The 12,471-nt window shown below is 51.1% G+C and overlaps 1 protein-coding gene across 1 annotated transcript in view; it reads left to right on the top strand.

Annotated features, from left to right (window-relative positions):
• LOC144101609 (ribosome biogenesis regulatory protein homolog) overlaps nucleotides 1–1,873 on the top strand; it is a 34,366-nt gene extending 32,493 nt beyond the window's left edge. The window contains exon 12 of the mRNA XM_077634752.1: nucleotides 1,716–1,873. Within this exon, the coding sequence (XP_077490878.1) occupies nucleotides 1,716–1,854 (139 nt within the window). The 3' untranslated portion in view covers nucleotides 1,855–1,873. The remainder of the gene's footprint in view (nucleotides 1–1,715) is intronic.
• The last annotated feature ends 10,598 nt before the right edge of the window (nucleotides 1,874–12,471 follow it).

Raw genomic sequence — 12,471 nt, 5'->3', positions numbered from 1 at the left:
GAATGTACTTAGTGAATACACTGGAATAAGTCCACCGAGCACTGAATATACAACCTTTGTCCGTAAAGTTCCGAGACTGAGTCCATTAAAAAAATGCGTTTAAAATTGAAATCATTTGTGCAGTACCCCTTCTAAATATCCTCCCTTGCAGTCTATATACACATCTTCCAACACTTCTTTAGGTCTTGGAAACAATTGAAAAACGCTTCTTTTGGCAGAGATGTCAGCTCCTTTGTCGTGGCGTCTTGAATGGCCTCCACGCTCCCCATCCAGCGACCTTTTAGGGCTCTCTTCACACGAGGAAACGGGAAAAAATTGCATGGGGAGAGGCCAGGCGAGTATGGCGGATGGGGAAGTACAGTAATGCTGTGCTTGGCAAGAAATTTTGTCACACTGGGAGCAGTGTGCGGCCTTGCGTTATCGTGGAGAAGGCTCTATTGTCCAGATGCCCATAAGTCAGGGTGACGGCATCGCAGTGTATCACGCATGTGTTGGAGCACGTTGATATAAAACTTTTGACTCACCGTCTGCCTTTGTGGGATGACCTCGTGGTGTACGACACCTCTGGCATCGAAAAAAACTATCAGCATCGTGTCTTTGTTTTGGTCTTTTGTTTCTCGACACCGGGGGGCTTATGGACTGCCATTCGGCACTCTGCCTCTTTGTTTGAGGATTGTATTGAAAACACCATGTTTAGTCTTCAGCAATGATGCTGTCGACGAATGGAGCATCCGTCTCTGCCTCGGAGAGCAAATCAGCACTCAGTGATGCCCACGTGTCCTTCTGGTCCTGTGTGAGGGAGTGTGGCAGAAGTCTGGCATTGAGGTTTCATTTCCCTAAGTTCTCACACAAAATTTGGTGGCATGTTGTCTTACTAATGTCGAGAACATCTGATAGCATGCGAACTGTAATGGTGCGGTCTTGCTGCACGGTTTCCCTGATCCGAGCCATGTTGTTTTCATTCCATGAGGTTGAAGGGCGCCCCTGCCTTGTGTCGTCTTCCACCGACGTTCTCCCTGAAACGAACCTCTTGTGCCACTTGAAAACTCGCGACCCCGTTAATGTCTCATTGTCGTAAGCGTCACGAAGGAGCTCATACGTCTGTGTGGCTGTCTTGCCAAGCTTCACACAGAATTTTATGTTTACATGCTGTTCAAGGTGGACGTCCATCTCCACATTCACTTACGTAGAATGCGCAGATGACTAGTGACAACGTATTTTTCTACATGTAGTGCCATCCAGTGGCTGCCACAGCAATTAACATAAATACCGCACGTTAGCCCGCAAAGATGGCGCTACACATACGGGCCAACATTTGTTTTCGGGAATCATTTCTAGAGAAGAATATAAATCAGTCTCGAACCTTTACGAACAAAGGTTGTATTTGATGACTTCACTTGAATAGTGCAGTCATCAATAAGTGCAGTCATCTTTAAAAGGTGTAATTATCATATGGAATCATAGGTGAAGCACTGCTTGGATGTGTTGGAGCTAAGGATGTGGAAAGCAGCAGTGATTAGAAGTCGTATCATGTAGCGCAGTTCATTTTGGGGTGTGTCAGTTGTGAACAGTTGTAATTGGGATCTTTGTTTTCTGTGAAAATTAGGGTTGAGGATCCGTGGCCGAATAACTATGTGCTTATCTCCGACTTTGCATTGCCTTTTACCATTGCTCACCATGCTCACATGGGTTACTTACCTTGTCACTCATTCTAGGGCTTCCGAGAACCGTGGAAAGGGCAAGGCACACAAGAAACATGGGAAGGAGAAATCCTCCAAGAAGAAGGGTGGCCTCAACCGCAAGGGCCGAAATCGGCCACAGAATGCAAAGCACAAAAAGGGGAAGAAGAAGTAAAAGATGTTGTGCTTGTTGCTTTGGGACTTCATTCATACTACTTTGCAACAAACATGAAGGCAGCTGCCGAAAGGTAGTCGCATGTCTGCCCAAGCGTCAAAACCTTGCGTCATAACCACAATATCGTATGGTAAAGACAACACTTTGTACACTTGCAGTGAACAGTTTCTTACAGCAACACAATTTCAGTAAATAATGCTGAATTCTTCATTGAACAAATATATGCATGGTAATTGTGAATAGAATTGCAATGTACAGCATTGCTCCCTGGATGCAGAGATCAAAGTTATGTTCCATAAAATTTGATGGTGGGTGTACATGTGCATTCAGTGCACAAACACAGCAGCGGGCATACAAATGCATGCATTTCATTAGTACTTAGAACGGTAGGCTCAGATTGTGACACAGCCTTAGAAAAAGGTGTGTGCAAAATGCATTCTAAAATAGGCAGCAAAATTGGTTAATGCCCGTGTTAAAAGCTTAAATAGGTGCATTCTGGCATAGATTACATTCTAAACATGAATACACCTCACAGGGATTAAAAGTAAACTATTGTCCAGTCCACTCCCTTTTTCTGACAGTGTGTGCTCTTACTCTTTTTGTACTCCCTCTGTTTAGAAAGGGGCAATATTCCATTAAGTATGCTTTCAGCAGTAGGGAAAACGACGACTGGGAGCAGTTGCTACTATTGGCGCAGGAGTGCAAAGCGTTTCTAGCAATTTGGAAAAGAACACTGGCAGGAAGTTACTGTTTATTCTGTGCAAAAAACAGTATCTTCAATGCAGTCTCTACAGTGGAGTTCTTTTTGGATGGTGCCAGTACAATTCTCCTTTGTCGCTAGGTGGGGCGGCCACTGGGGAGTAGGCAAAAATGTTTTGCTATCCTATCCACAAATCTGCTTGGAAACGTACACAAGTGGGTGTTGCAAGCGAGATCCGGTTCTACGAGGTACCAAATGCACCTGCGAAATGGAAGGTGTGTGCTTGACAACTGCCGCCATCTGTCGCTAGCACGAACTGCGCATGTGTATTAGAAGCTAGCGGTTTTTTATCGGTGCAGGGCAGTGGCGCCGATTGGCTGCATGAAGAAGGCGAATTAATAAAGAAGATACTGGCGGCTGCTGTTGCAGCCAACTGCGGAGCACTACATTGGGGTTGCCATCTTTGTGCTGGCGTTGAGTTCAAGGTATTGCATTCTTTAATTGAGCCTCTGGTTGGGACAGCATCATTTCCAGACCTTTATCAATGTTCCAACAGTTAAAAAGAGAAAATAAAGCAGGCCGCGGTTTTCTTAAATTACCGCTTTTTGATGTCAAAAGAGGCCACTAAAATTCAAAAAAAGAAATGGGTCATATAGCATGCACCACCAGCCATTTTTGCAAGCAAACTGGTGACAGTTTTTCGAGCATAGATCCTCCAGGATGGGCTACACCGCCGTTCATTTCCGGATTGTCGCGGAGTCCATTTTGGTCTTGACTTCACGAGTTTTAATCGAGAGAGAGAAAAATTTTATTTTGAGTATAGTACGCAGGAGTCGGGGGCCCCCACTCCAGGGCTCCGCTGGTGGCAGCTGACTTGCGGTCTAGCTGGATTATCCAGACTTGCTGGTCCAGGTTATCGCTGCATGGTCAGGGCCTTCTCCCACTGCTCGTGTGTCGGGTGTGGCACTATTAATTTTTTCTCTGGTTTGTCCTGGCATTTCCAAGATGTATGGTAGAGCATGGGGCTTGCTTCGCACCAAGGACAGTAACTTGAGTATTGTGTGGGTTTGATCTTGTGTAAAATGTGCAGACTTCGATATGTGCTTGTATTCTGCTCCAGTCAATGGCATCTGAGGAGGACAGTCCTTTGTGTGGTGGTGAGAAATGTGTTTCTAGTCATACGGTCCTAGGAGAGGGGAGGGGTAGGGATGGGGATCCGCCTGGTTTGTGAAAGCTTTGGCTAGATCATTCGCTACCTCGTTTCCGGCTAGGCCTTGATGACCAGGTTATTCGGTGTGAGTTTGAGAGTGTACTTAATTGTGCACTTGCCCTTCGGTGAGGTTTTCCAGCCAGGTAGTCCCTGCAGGCGTGTTAGGAGTTCATCACGACACGCGATGACTTGCCTTGTACGTCTTGAGACCTAATGGTGATGGCTATGGCCAGTGATTCTGCTTCCACAGAGTCTGGCATAGATTGAAGCCCTAATGATTGCTAACTTCTCTTTGTCGCCTGCAGCAATCGCGAACCTGCCTCAAGCTGCCTGGCTCGGCATAGGCCCCGACGTCCATGTATACTGCTTCCGGGTCTTATGGTAGTTTTTTTGCGAGTGCTTTGACTGGCTCTCCTCCTACCCTTCTGCCTCTCGTATGCATGTGTCTGGGTATCGGGTTTACATAGTTCTCTCTTGCAAGTGTCATAATTTGAGACTAGCTCTCACTAGTTCGTATATAGTGCCTGCCATAGCCCCAGTCTCGTCAGAATATCCCTACCCGCTTGTGTGGTGGTAAGGCATTTTTTTTGCCCTCCAGAACCGCCTCCCTGAGCTCTTCGAAGGTGTTGTGTACTCCAAGTGCCAAAAGACGTTCCGTTAATGTTGGTGGGATGTTTAGGGCAGTTTTATAGGCTCCGCTTATGATGGTATCAATGGCCCTTCTATCAACGATTCTAATCTCTTGATATGGAAGCCCGTAGGTAATCCTGCTTACGACTAGGGCTTGGACTAGGCGGAGGGTGTCTTCCTCCCTCATCCTTTTCCAATGCCAGGTTACCCTTCTAATCATTCTTGATATTTGGTTGACCGTGGCCTTGAGAGTTTTGATTGTATAATCTTCTGTCAGATAGCTTTATAACCACTCCCCCAAAACTGTGATCTTTTCTTTTTCCTGAATTTTTTGGTTTTCTAGGTACAGTTCAATCTCTCGGAAACTTGTCATTTTTCCTGTGTATCCTGATAAGTTCGGATTTCTTCGGGGAGCAATGAAGACCGCTCTCTTCGGCAAATTCTTCGACCATACCTATAGAGTCTTGCAGAGGTTCTTCCTTCTGCGCCAAGGATCCCTGCGTAGCCCATGTGATGCTGTCGTCCGCGTAGAAGGTGTAGCCGATATCTTCGCTGGTTAAGAGGTTTTTGGCTAAGTCGAGCATTCCTATGTTGAACAGCATTGGTGAGACTACAGAGCCCTGCGGCATGCCTTTGTTCGGCATGGGTGACTGGATCTCTCCAATTCCTATGATGGCTGTGCGATCCGAGAGAAATGCCTTCACGTAGTTGATACTGCAGCGGGTAGACGACGACGACATGGAGTGAGTGGACGAGGAAGAAGAGAACTCATCTCTGGCTGTGTTATGAGTGCCGCCCGTAGCTGTTCATTCGTTTTTGTAAATAACTAAATATATTCTTTCCCGCAACATATTTGGTGGAGGTGCGGCTTTCCTCTACACCTACCGAAGACGGAGCTCCGCAGCGGCCGCCAGCTGACTTCGCTCACCATGACCCAAGACGCCTCCCAGCAAACATCACAATCGGCAATGCCATCGCTCGTTCTTCCCCTCGTGGCCCTGGGACATTTTCTGGCACCGACAACGTCGATGTGGACGACTGGATCAACATGTATGAACGCGTGAGTACGTACAACCGCTGGGATCCGACTCTTATGCTCGCGAATGTCATCTTCTATCTAAAAGACACCGCCCGCGTCTGGTACGAGACTCACGAAGATGATTTGACCAGCTGGGACGTCTGCAAGCAGAAACTGCGCGAGCTGTTTGGACGGCCGCTCGGCCGAACACTCGCCGCTAAGAGGGAGCTTGCGTCCAGAGCTCAAACGTCTACGGAATCCTATGTTTCCTACATTCAGGACGTGTTGGCCCTCTGCCACAAAGTTGACAATAACATGCCCGAATCTGACAAAATGGGTCACGTGTTGAAGGGGATCGCCGACGACGCCTTCAACCTGCTCGTCTGCAAGAACTGCACTACGGTCGACAGCATTATTAAGGAATGTCGCCGCTTCGAAGAAGCTAAAAGCAGACGTATTAGTCAGCCGTACACACGCCTCCCCAACACGGCTGCGACTTCCTCATGTGAAGACCTGCTGCACCGGCAAACTCCTGCGCCTCCAGAAAATGTGACCCGCATCATTCGACGCGAACTCGAAGCTTATGTCCCCTGCCTCCCTGCCTCTACGTGATGGCGACAACCACTTGCCCACCATCTCGATGGTACAAGCCGTCGTCCGTCAAGAGCTTGCAAACCTTGGTCTCCAGCCCGTCAGCCCTGTACGTCCTTCATCACCACCCGACATCACTGCGATTGCTCCTGAACGACCTTCCTACTTCACTCCACGTCGCCGTAACCCTAACGACTGGCGGACACCCGACGACAGACCCATTTGTTTCCTCTACCACCGCATTGGCCACATCTCCCGTCACTGTCGCAATTATTGGTCTCGTCGTAGCACATACAGTCACCTAAGCTCTCACCGCAACGATGACCAGCCCCGGCACTTCACGCCCCCTCCAGCCCAGCAGAGTGCTACCGTTGACGGCCAGATTTCCCGCTCCAGCCGCTCCCCGTCCCCCCTGCGTCGGCAGTCTCGTTCGCCCCTACGCCGTCGCTCCTCTCCTGGCCCCTACGGACGCTCGCAAGCGGAAAACTAGACGCTGCAGTGTCTGGAGGTGATGCTGCAGTACAGCCCCAGTCCCAAAATCCTCGCTTAGCCCTTCGCGCACACCACAATTTGCTCGCTATTCATGTTGATGGAGTCCCTGTGAGAGCCCTGATCCACATGGGCGCGCACGTGTCCGTCATGAGTTCCACCCTACGACGTCGCCTCAGAAAGGTACTGACCCCTGCACCCAAAGCCGTCCTCCGCGTTGCCGACGGCGGAACGCCTCCTGTGGTTGGACTATGCACAGCCCGTGTGACCATATCCGGCCGCCATACATCCGTTCTATTCTCTGTTCTGGACCAGTGCCCTCATGACGTCATTCTTGGCCTCGACTTCCTGTCTGAGCATTCAGCCCTCATCAACTGCGCCACCAGTGTTGTCCAGCTTGACCTTCCTCTTTCTGCTGAGTCGCCGTCTCCAGTTGTACCTCGTCTTTGTGCTGTCGACTTTGTCCGTCTACCGCCTCAAGCCGCAACTTACATTTCTTTCTCATCTGTTCCCCCTGTCCCTGATGGCCCCTACGTAGTCACTACGGACCTTGACGTTGCCCTCACGCGAAGTATTGCGCTTGCGCACACTGTCTTTACCTTGCGCACACTGTCTTTACAATGTCGGCAAACCGTGCGTACCTTCCGGTTCTGAACTTTGGCTCGTCTATCCAACCGCTCCCGCAAGGCATCTCACTCGCCACGCTGTTCCCTGCTGCCGAATGTGTCATATCAGTGGTGGACAGCTGCTTACCTTCCACTCATCAATGCCTGTTGCCTGCGGCAACATCACCAGAGAAACCAACGGATGACTACGCCGACATGATCTGTTCTGACCTACCAGCGATGCAAGCTCACGATCTTAGGTGCCTCTTATCATCTTTTCGCGACATCTTCGACTTTGATGCCCGTGTTTTGACTCGTACCTCTGTGGTGACGCATCGGATAAACACCGGTGATGCCGCTCCTCTCCACAGACGTCCGTACCGCGTGTCCAGCGCTGAACGCACCGTCATAAATCAAGAGGTCGATAAGATGCTCGCAAAAGACATCATCGAGCCCTCGTCAAGCCCTTGGGCTTCTCCAGTTGTCCTGGTAAAAAGAAGGACGGCAGCTGGCGCTTCTGCGTTGATTACCGGCACCTAACCCGCATCACAAAAAAAAGACGTATATCCTCTCCCGAGGATCGATGATGCATTAGATTGCCTCCACGGCGCCAAATATTTCTCTTCAATTGATCTTCGATCGGGGTACTGGCAAATTGCCGTAGATGAAAAGGACCATGAAAAGACCGCCTTCGTGACGCCTGATGGCTTATACCAATTTAAAGTCATGCCATTCGGACTCTAACGCGCCGGCTACCTTTGAACGAATGATGGACTCGCTTCGTGGCTTTAAGTGGTCTACCTGCCTCTGCTACCTAGACGATGTTGTGGTTTTCTCGCCTACTTTTGCCACGCACCTCGAACGCCTCTCCAGTATTTTGACAGTGTTTCGTAACGCCGGACTCCAGTTGAACTCATCGAAATGCAAATTCGGTCGCCGCCAACTCACTATTCTCGGGCACCTGGTTGATGCTTCTGGTGTACGCCCAGATTCAGTCAAAATTCAAGACGTGAAGGAGTTTCCTCTTCTTAGGTCGTCGAAAGATGTGCGCAGCTTTGTCGGCTTGTGCTCATATTTTCGACGTTTTATCAAAGATTTCGCCGGCATTGCTCGCCCCCTCACCGACCTTCTTAAGAACGACACCCCCTTTATCTGGGGCCCTGCTCAAGAAAACTCATTTTCCTCCCTCGTTCATTTGCTAATTTCTCCGCCCATCTTAGCCCATTTTGACCCGTCGTCTCCCACAGAGATTCGCACCGACGCCTCCGGATATGGGATCGGTGCCGTGCTAGCCCAACGTCAACAGGGCCAAGATCGCGTCATCGCTTATGCCAGCCGCCTACTTTCCGCCGCAGAGCAAAATTACTCCATTACTGAGCGCGAGTGTCTCGTCCTTGTCTGGGCTGTCGCTAAATTCCGCCCGTACCTGTTCGGCCGCTCATTCACTGTCGTCACTGATCACAACGCTCTCTGTTGGCTGTCTTCACTAAAAGATCCCACCGGTCGCCTTGGTCGCTGGGCTATGCGCCTTCAAGAGTATTCATACTCTGTCGTGTACAAGTCCGGTCGTCACCACCAGGATGCTGACTGTTTATCCCGATACCCTGTGGAGCCACCTGACCTTGAAGACGCTGAGACCCCCTGCCTCTTAGCTATCACTGCTCTCACCGATATCGCCAACGAACAGCGCAACGACTCATCTTTACAACCTATCTTTGATGGCCTCCGCTCTGCAAACCGATCTCCGTCTCTGCAACTTTATGTGCTCCAGAATGGCATTTTGTATCACCGCAACCTACGCTCCGACGGTCCTCCGCTGCTCCTCGTCATACCCCAACATCTACGTTCTTCTGTCCTTGAGGAATTGCACGACTGCCGACAGCCGGCCACCTTGGCGTGTCCCGCACGTACGCTCGAGTGCGGCACCGCTTCTTTTGGCCTGGTCTGTATCGTTCCGTCAAGCGTTACGTTGCCGCTTGCGACCTGTGTCAACGCCGGAAAAGGCCCTCCACTTTGCCTGCCGGTCTTCTACAACCCATCGACGTACCTCCGGAACCTTTTCACCGTGTTGGCCTCGACCTTCTTGGCCCTTTTCCCACGTCTCTCTCCGGTAACAAGTGGATCGCTGTCGCAACTGATTATACGACTCGGTACGCCATCACGCGTGCTTTGCCCACCAGCTGCGCTACCAATGTCGCCGATTTTCTTCTCCAAGACGTAATTCTTCACCATGGCACCCCTCGTCAACTGCTCACCGACCGCGGTCGTTATTTTCTGTCCAGAGTGATTGATGACATTCCTCGTTCGTGTGCCACGCAGCACCAGCTCGCGACAGCTTACCATCCACAAACCAACGGGCTTACGGAACGGTTCAACCGCACGCTCACCGATATGTTAGCAATGTACGTCTCACCGGACCACCGCGATTGGGACGCAGCCTTGCCTTATGTGACATTTGCATATAACTCTTCACGGCATGACACAACAGGCTATTCCCTTTTCTACCTTTTGTTTGGTAGGCACCCCCTATTGCCTTTGGACACACTCATGCCGCCTTCTTCAGTCCCCACCACTGCTTACGCTCAGGACGCCATCGCCCAGGCCACGCTGGCTCGCCAAATAGCCCGTAGTCGGCTCCGTGCCTCTCAAGCTTCCCAGAAGTCTGCCTATGACCGCCGGCACCGGGCCGTCGAATATCACCCCGGATCACTCGTCCTTCTCTGGACGCCGTCGCGTAGCGTCGGTCTCTCCGAAAAGCTTTTTTCTCACTACCGTGGCCCTTACCGTGTGGTGCGCCGAGTCACCGACGTGAACTATGAAATTGCTCCCATTGCGTCCTCGCCATCGTCTTCTGGCCCCTCTACCGACGTCGTCCATGTATGCCGCCTCAAACCTTATCACGACGCTCCTACGCCACCACTCTAACGCCGAGACGGCGTTTCATCAGCCGGGAGTCCTGCAGCGGGTAGACGACGACGACGACATGGAGTGAGTGAACGAGTGGACGAGGAAGAAGACGAGAACTCATCTCTGGCTGTGTTCTGAGTGCCGCCCGTAGCTGTTCATTCGTTTTTGTAAATAACTGTAAATATATTCTTTCCCGCAACAATATTGTTTAATTCCTGTAATATGGTGTGGTGGCCAATGTTGTCGAATGCTCCTTTCAAGTCTTGTGCGAGTAGGAGGTTTTCGCCGTTTGGCGGTGGTATTTATGACTTCTTTAACACGAAGGAAGACATCTTAGGTGCAGAGTCACTTGCAGAAGCCCAGCATGCAGGAAGGGAATGGGTTGTTTTCGTCTATGTAATTTTGAAGCCTCAGGTGGATTACTCGTTCATAGAGCTTTCCCAGTCAAGAAGTGAGGGATTGGGCGGAGATTCTCTATAGCTGGAGGCTTTCCTGCCTTAGGTATATTGATGATGTCCGCGTGTTTCCAAGCCGACGGCAGCTGGCCCTTCTCCCACAGTTCTTCGTCGATGTACTTGGTTAGGTCTGCCAGGTGGTCGGTGCTCAGGTTCCTGTTTATAACGTTTGTAACCCTGTCACCTCCCGGTGCAGTGTTTCTTGTGGACATCTCGGCCAGTGTTAAGGAGGAGTTGAGGGTGGAGTTTGGCTGGCCCTCATATGGAGTTTGGCAAGCCAGGGTCGACGGGTCTCCTATGTATTTTTTGTGCATGGCTTCAATTAAATCTGCATCCGTGCCCAGGTATTTATGGGCAATGGAGTGGAATGTTCTGTTTGAGTTCGATTTTACTTTGGACTGGTTCATCAGGTATTGTAAGATCGACCATGTTTTGGCTGTACTTGGGGTACCTTTCAGGGAGTCGCAATTAAAACTCTACCCAGTTTTGCTCACTGTGCTTCGTAGCGTACTCCTGGGCTTCTTCCGTAGCCTTCACTATGTTTTAATTGTAGTTTTCTATTTAATATTTGCTTTTTAAATCGAGTGGCGGAAAAATGTTCCATGTTTAAGTAAATCTGATTTTCTCTGCAGTGAATTCGTCTTTTGCTTGCAAACATCAACATAGCCAGAGAGCCATATACAACCGATTTTACGCGACAGCGTAAGGGTTGCGTGTCGCAGAAAAGTCGGCGTGACGGGAAAGTCCGGACTGGTCAGAAAGGTGTCTACACCACGCAGGCGCATTCGTACGGCTTGGTTCTGAAAATACAACGAAGCAAGGTCAGTCACCTGCACCTCACAGCGGTAGCGTGGGAACGAAAGGCTCCCTATTCACTCTTTCGAACTATGTAAAAATGTAAATAAACCCTTTCACTCTCTTCTCCATTTCGAAGACCATCTCATCTCTTCGTCACCCCACAACAGCAGTCTCCCGAACTTGAATCCGTGGACATCGACCTTGGCGAGAGACGGCCCAGGCGAACCAGGGGCCCGCATCTAACGACTGGTGGCAGCGGTGGGATCGAAGCGCAATCCCCCAACACCGGTGGCCTGCTATGAGGTTGGAGCTCCGCATCTAACAACTGGTGGCAGCGGTGGGATCGAAGCGCAATCCCCCAACACCGGTGGCCTGCTATGAGGTTGGAGCTCCGCATCTAACAACTGGTGGCAGCGGTGGTATCGAAGCGCAATCCCCCAACACCGGTGGCCTGCTATGAGGTTGGAGCTCCGCATCTAACAACTGGTGGCAGCGGTGGGATCGAAGCGCAATCCCCCAACACCGGTGGCCTGCTATGAGGTTGGAGCTCCGCATCTAACAACTGGTGGCAGCGGTGGGATCGAAGCGCAATCCCCCAACACCGGTGGCCTGCTATGAGGTTGGAGCTCCGCATCTAACAACTGGTGGCAGCGGTGGTATCGAAGCGCAATCCCCCAACACCGGTGGCCTGCTATGAGGTTGGAGCTCCGCATCTAACAACTGGTGGCAGCGGTGGGATCGAAGCGCAATCCCCCAACACCGGTGGCCTGCTATGAGGTTGGAGCTCCGCATCTAACAACTGGTGGCAGCGGTGGGATCGAAGCGCAATCCCCCAACACCGGTGGCCTGCTATGGGGTTGGAGCCCCACACCTAACGGCTGGTGGCAGCGGTGGGATCGAAGCGCAATGCCCCAACACCGGTGGCCTGCTATGAGGTTGGAGCTCCGCATCTAACAACTGGTGGCAGCGGTGGGATCGAAGCGCAATCCCCCAACACCGGTGGCCTGCTATGAGGTTGGAGCTCCGCATCTAACAACTGGTGGCAGCGGTGGGATCGAAGCGCAATCCCCCAACACCGGTGGCCTGCTATGAGGTTGGAGCTCCGCATCTAACAACTGGTGGCAGCGGTGGGATCGAAGCGCAATCCCCCAACACCGGTGGCCTGCTATGGGGTTGGAGCCCCACACCTAACGGCTGGTGGCAGCGGTGGGATC

The sequence above is a fragment of the Amblyomma americanum genome, chromosome 8 (genome assembly GCF_052857255.1).
Source record: "Amblyomma americanum isolate KBUSLIRL-KWMA chromosome 8, ASM5285725v1, whole genome shotgun sequence".
Lineage (NCBI taxonomy): Eukaryota > Metazoa > Arthropoda > Arachnida > Ixodida > Ixodidae > Amblyomma > Amblyomma americanum.
The sequence above is the reverse complement of the archived record's forward strand: the minus strand, read 5'-3'. Positions and strand labels throughout refer to the sequence as shown.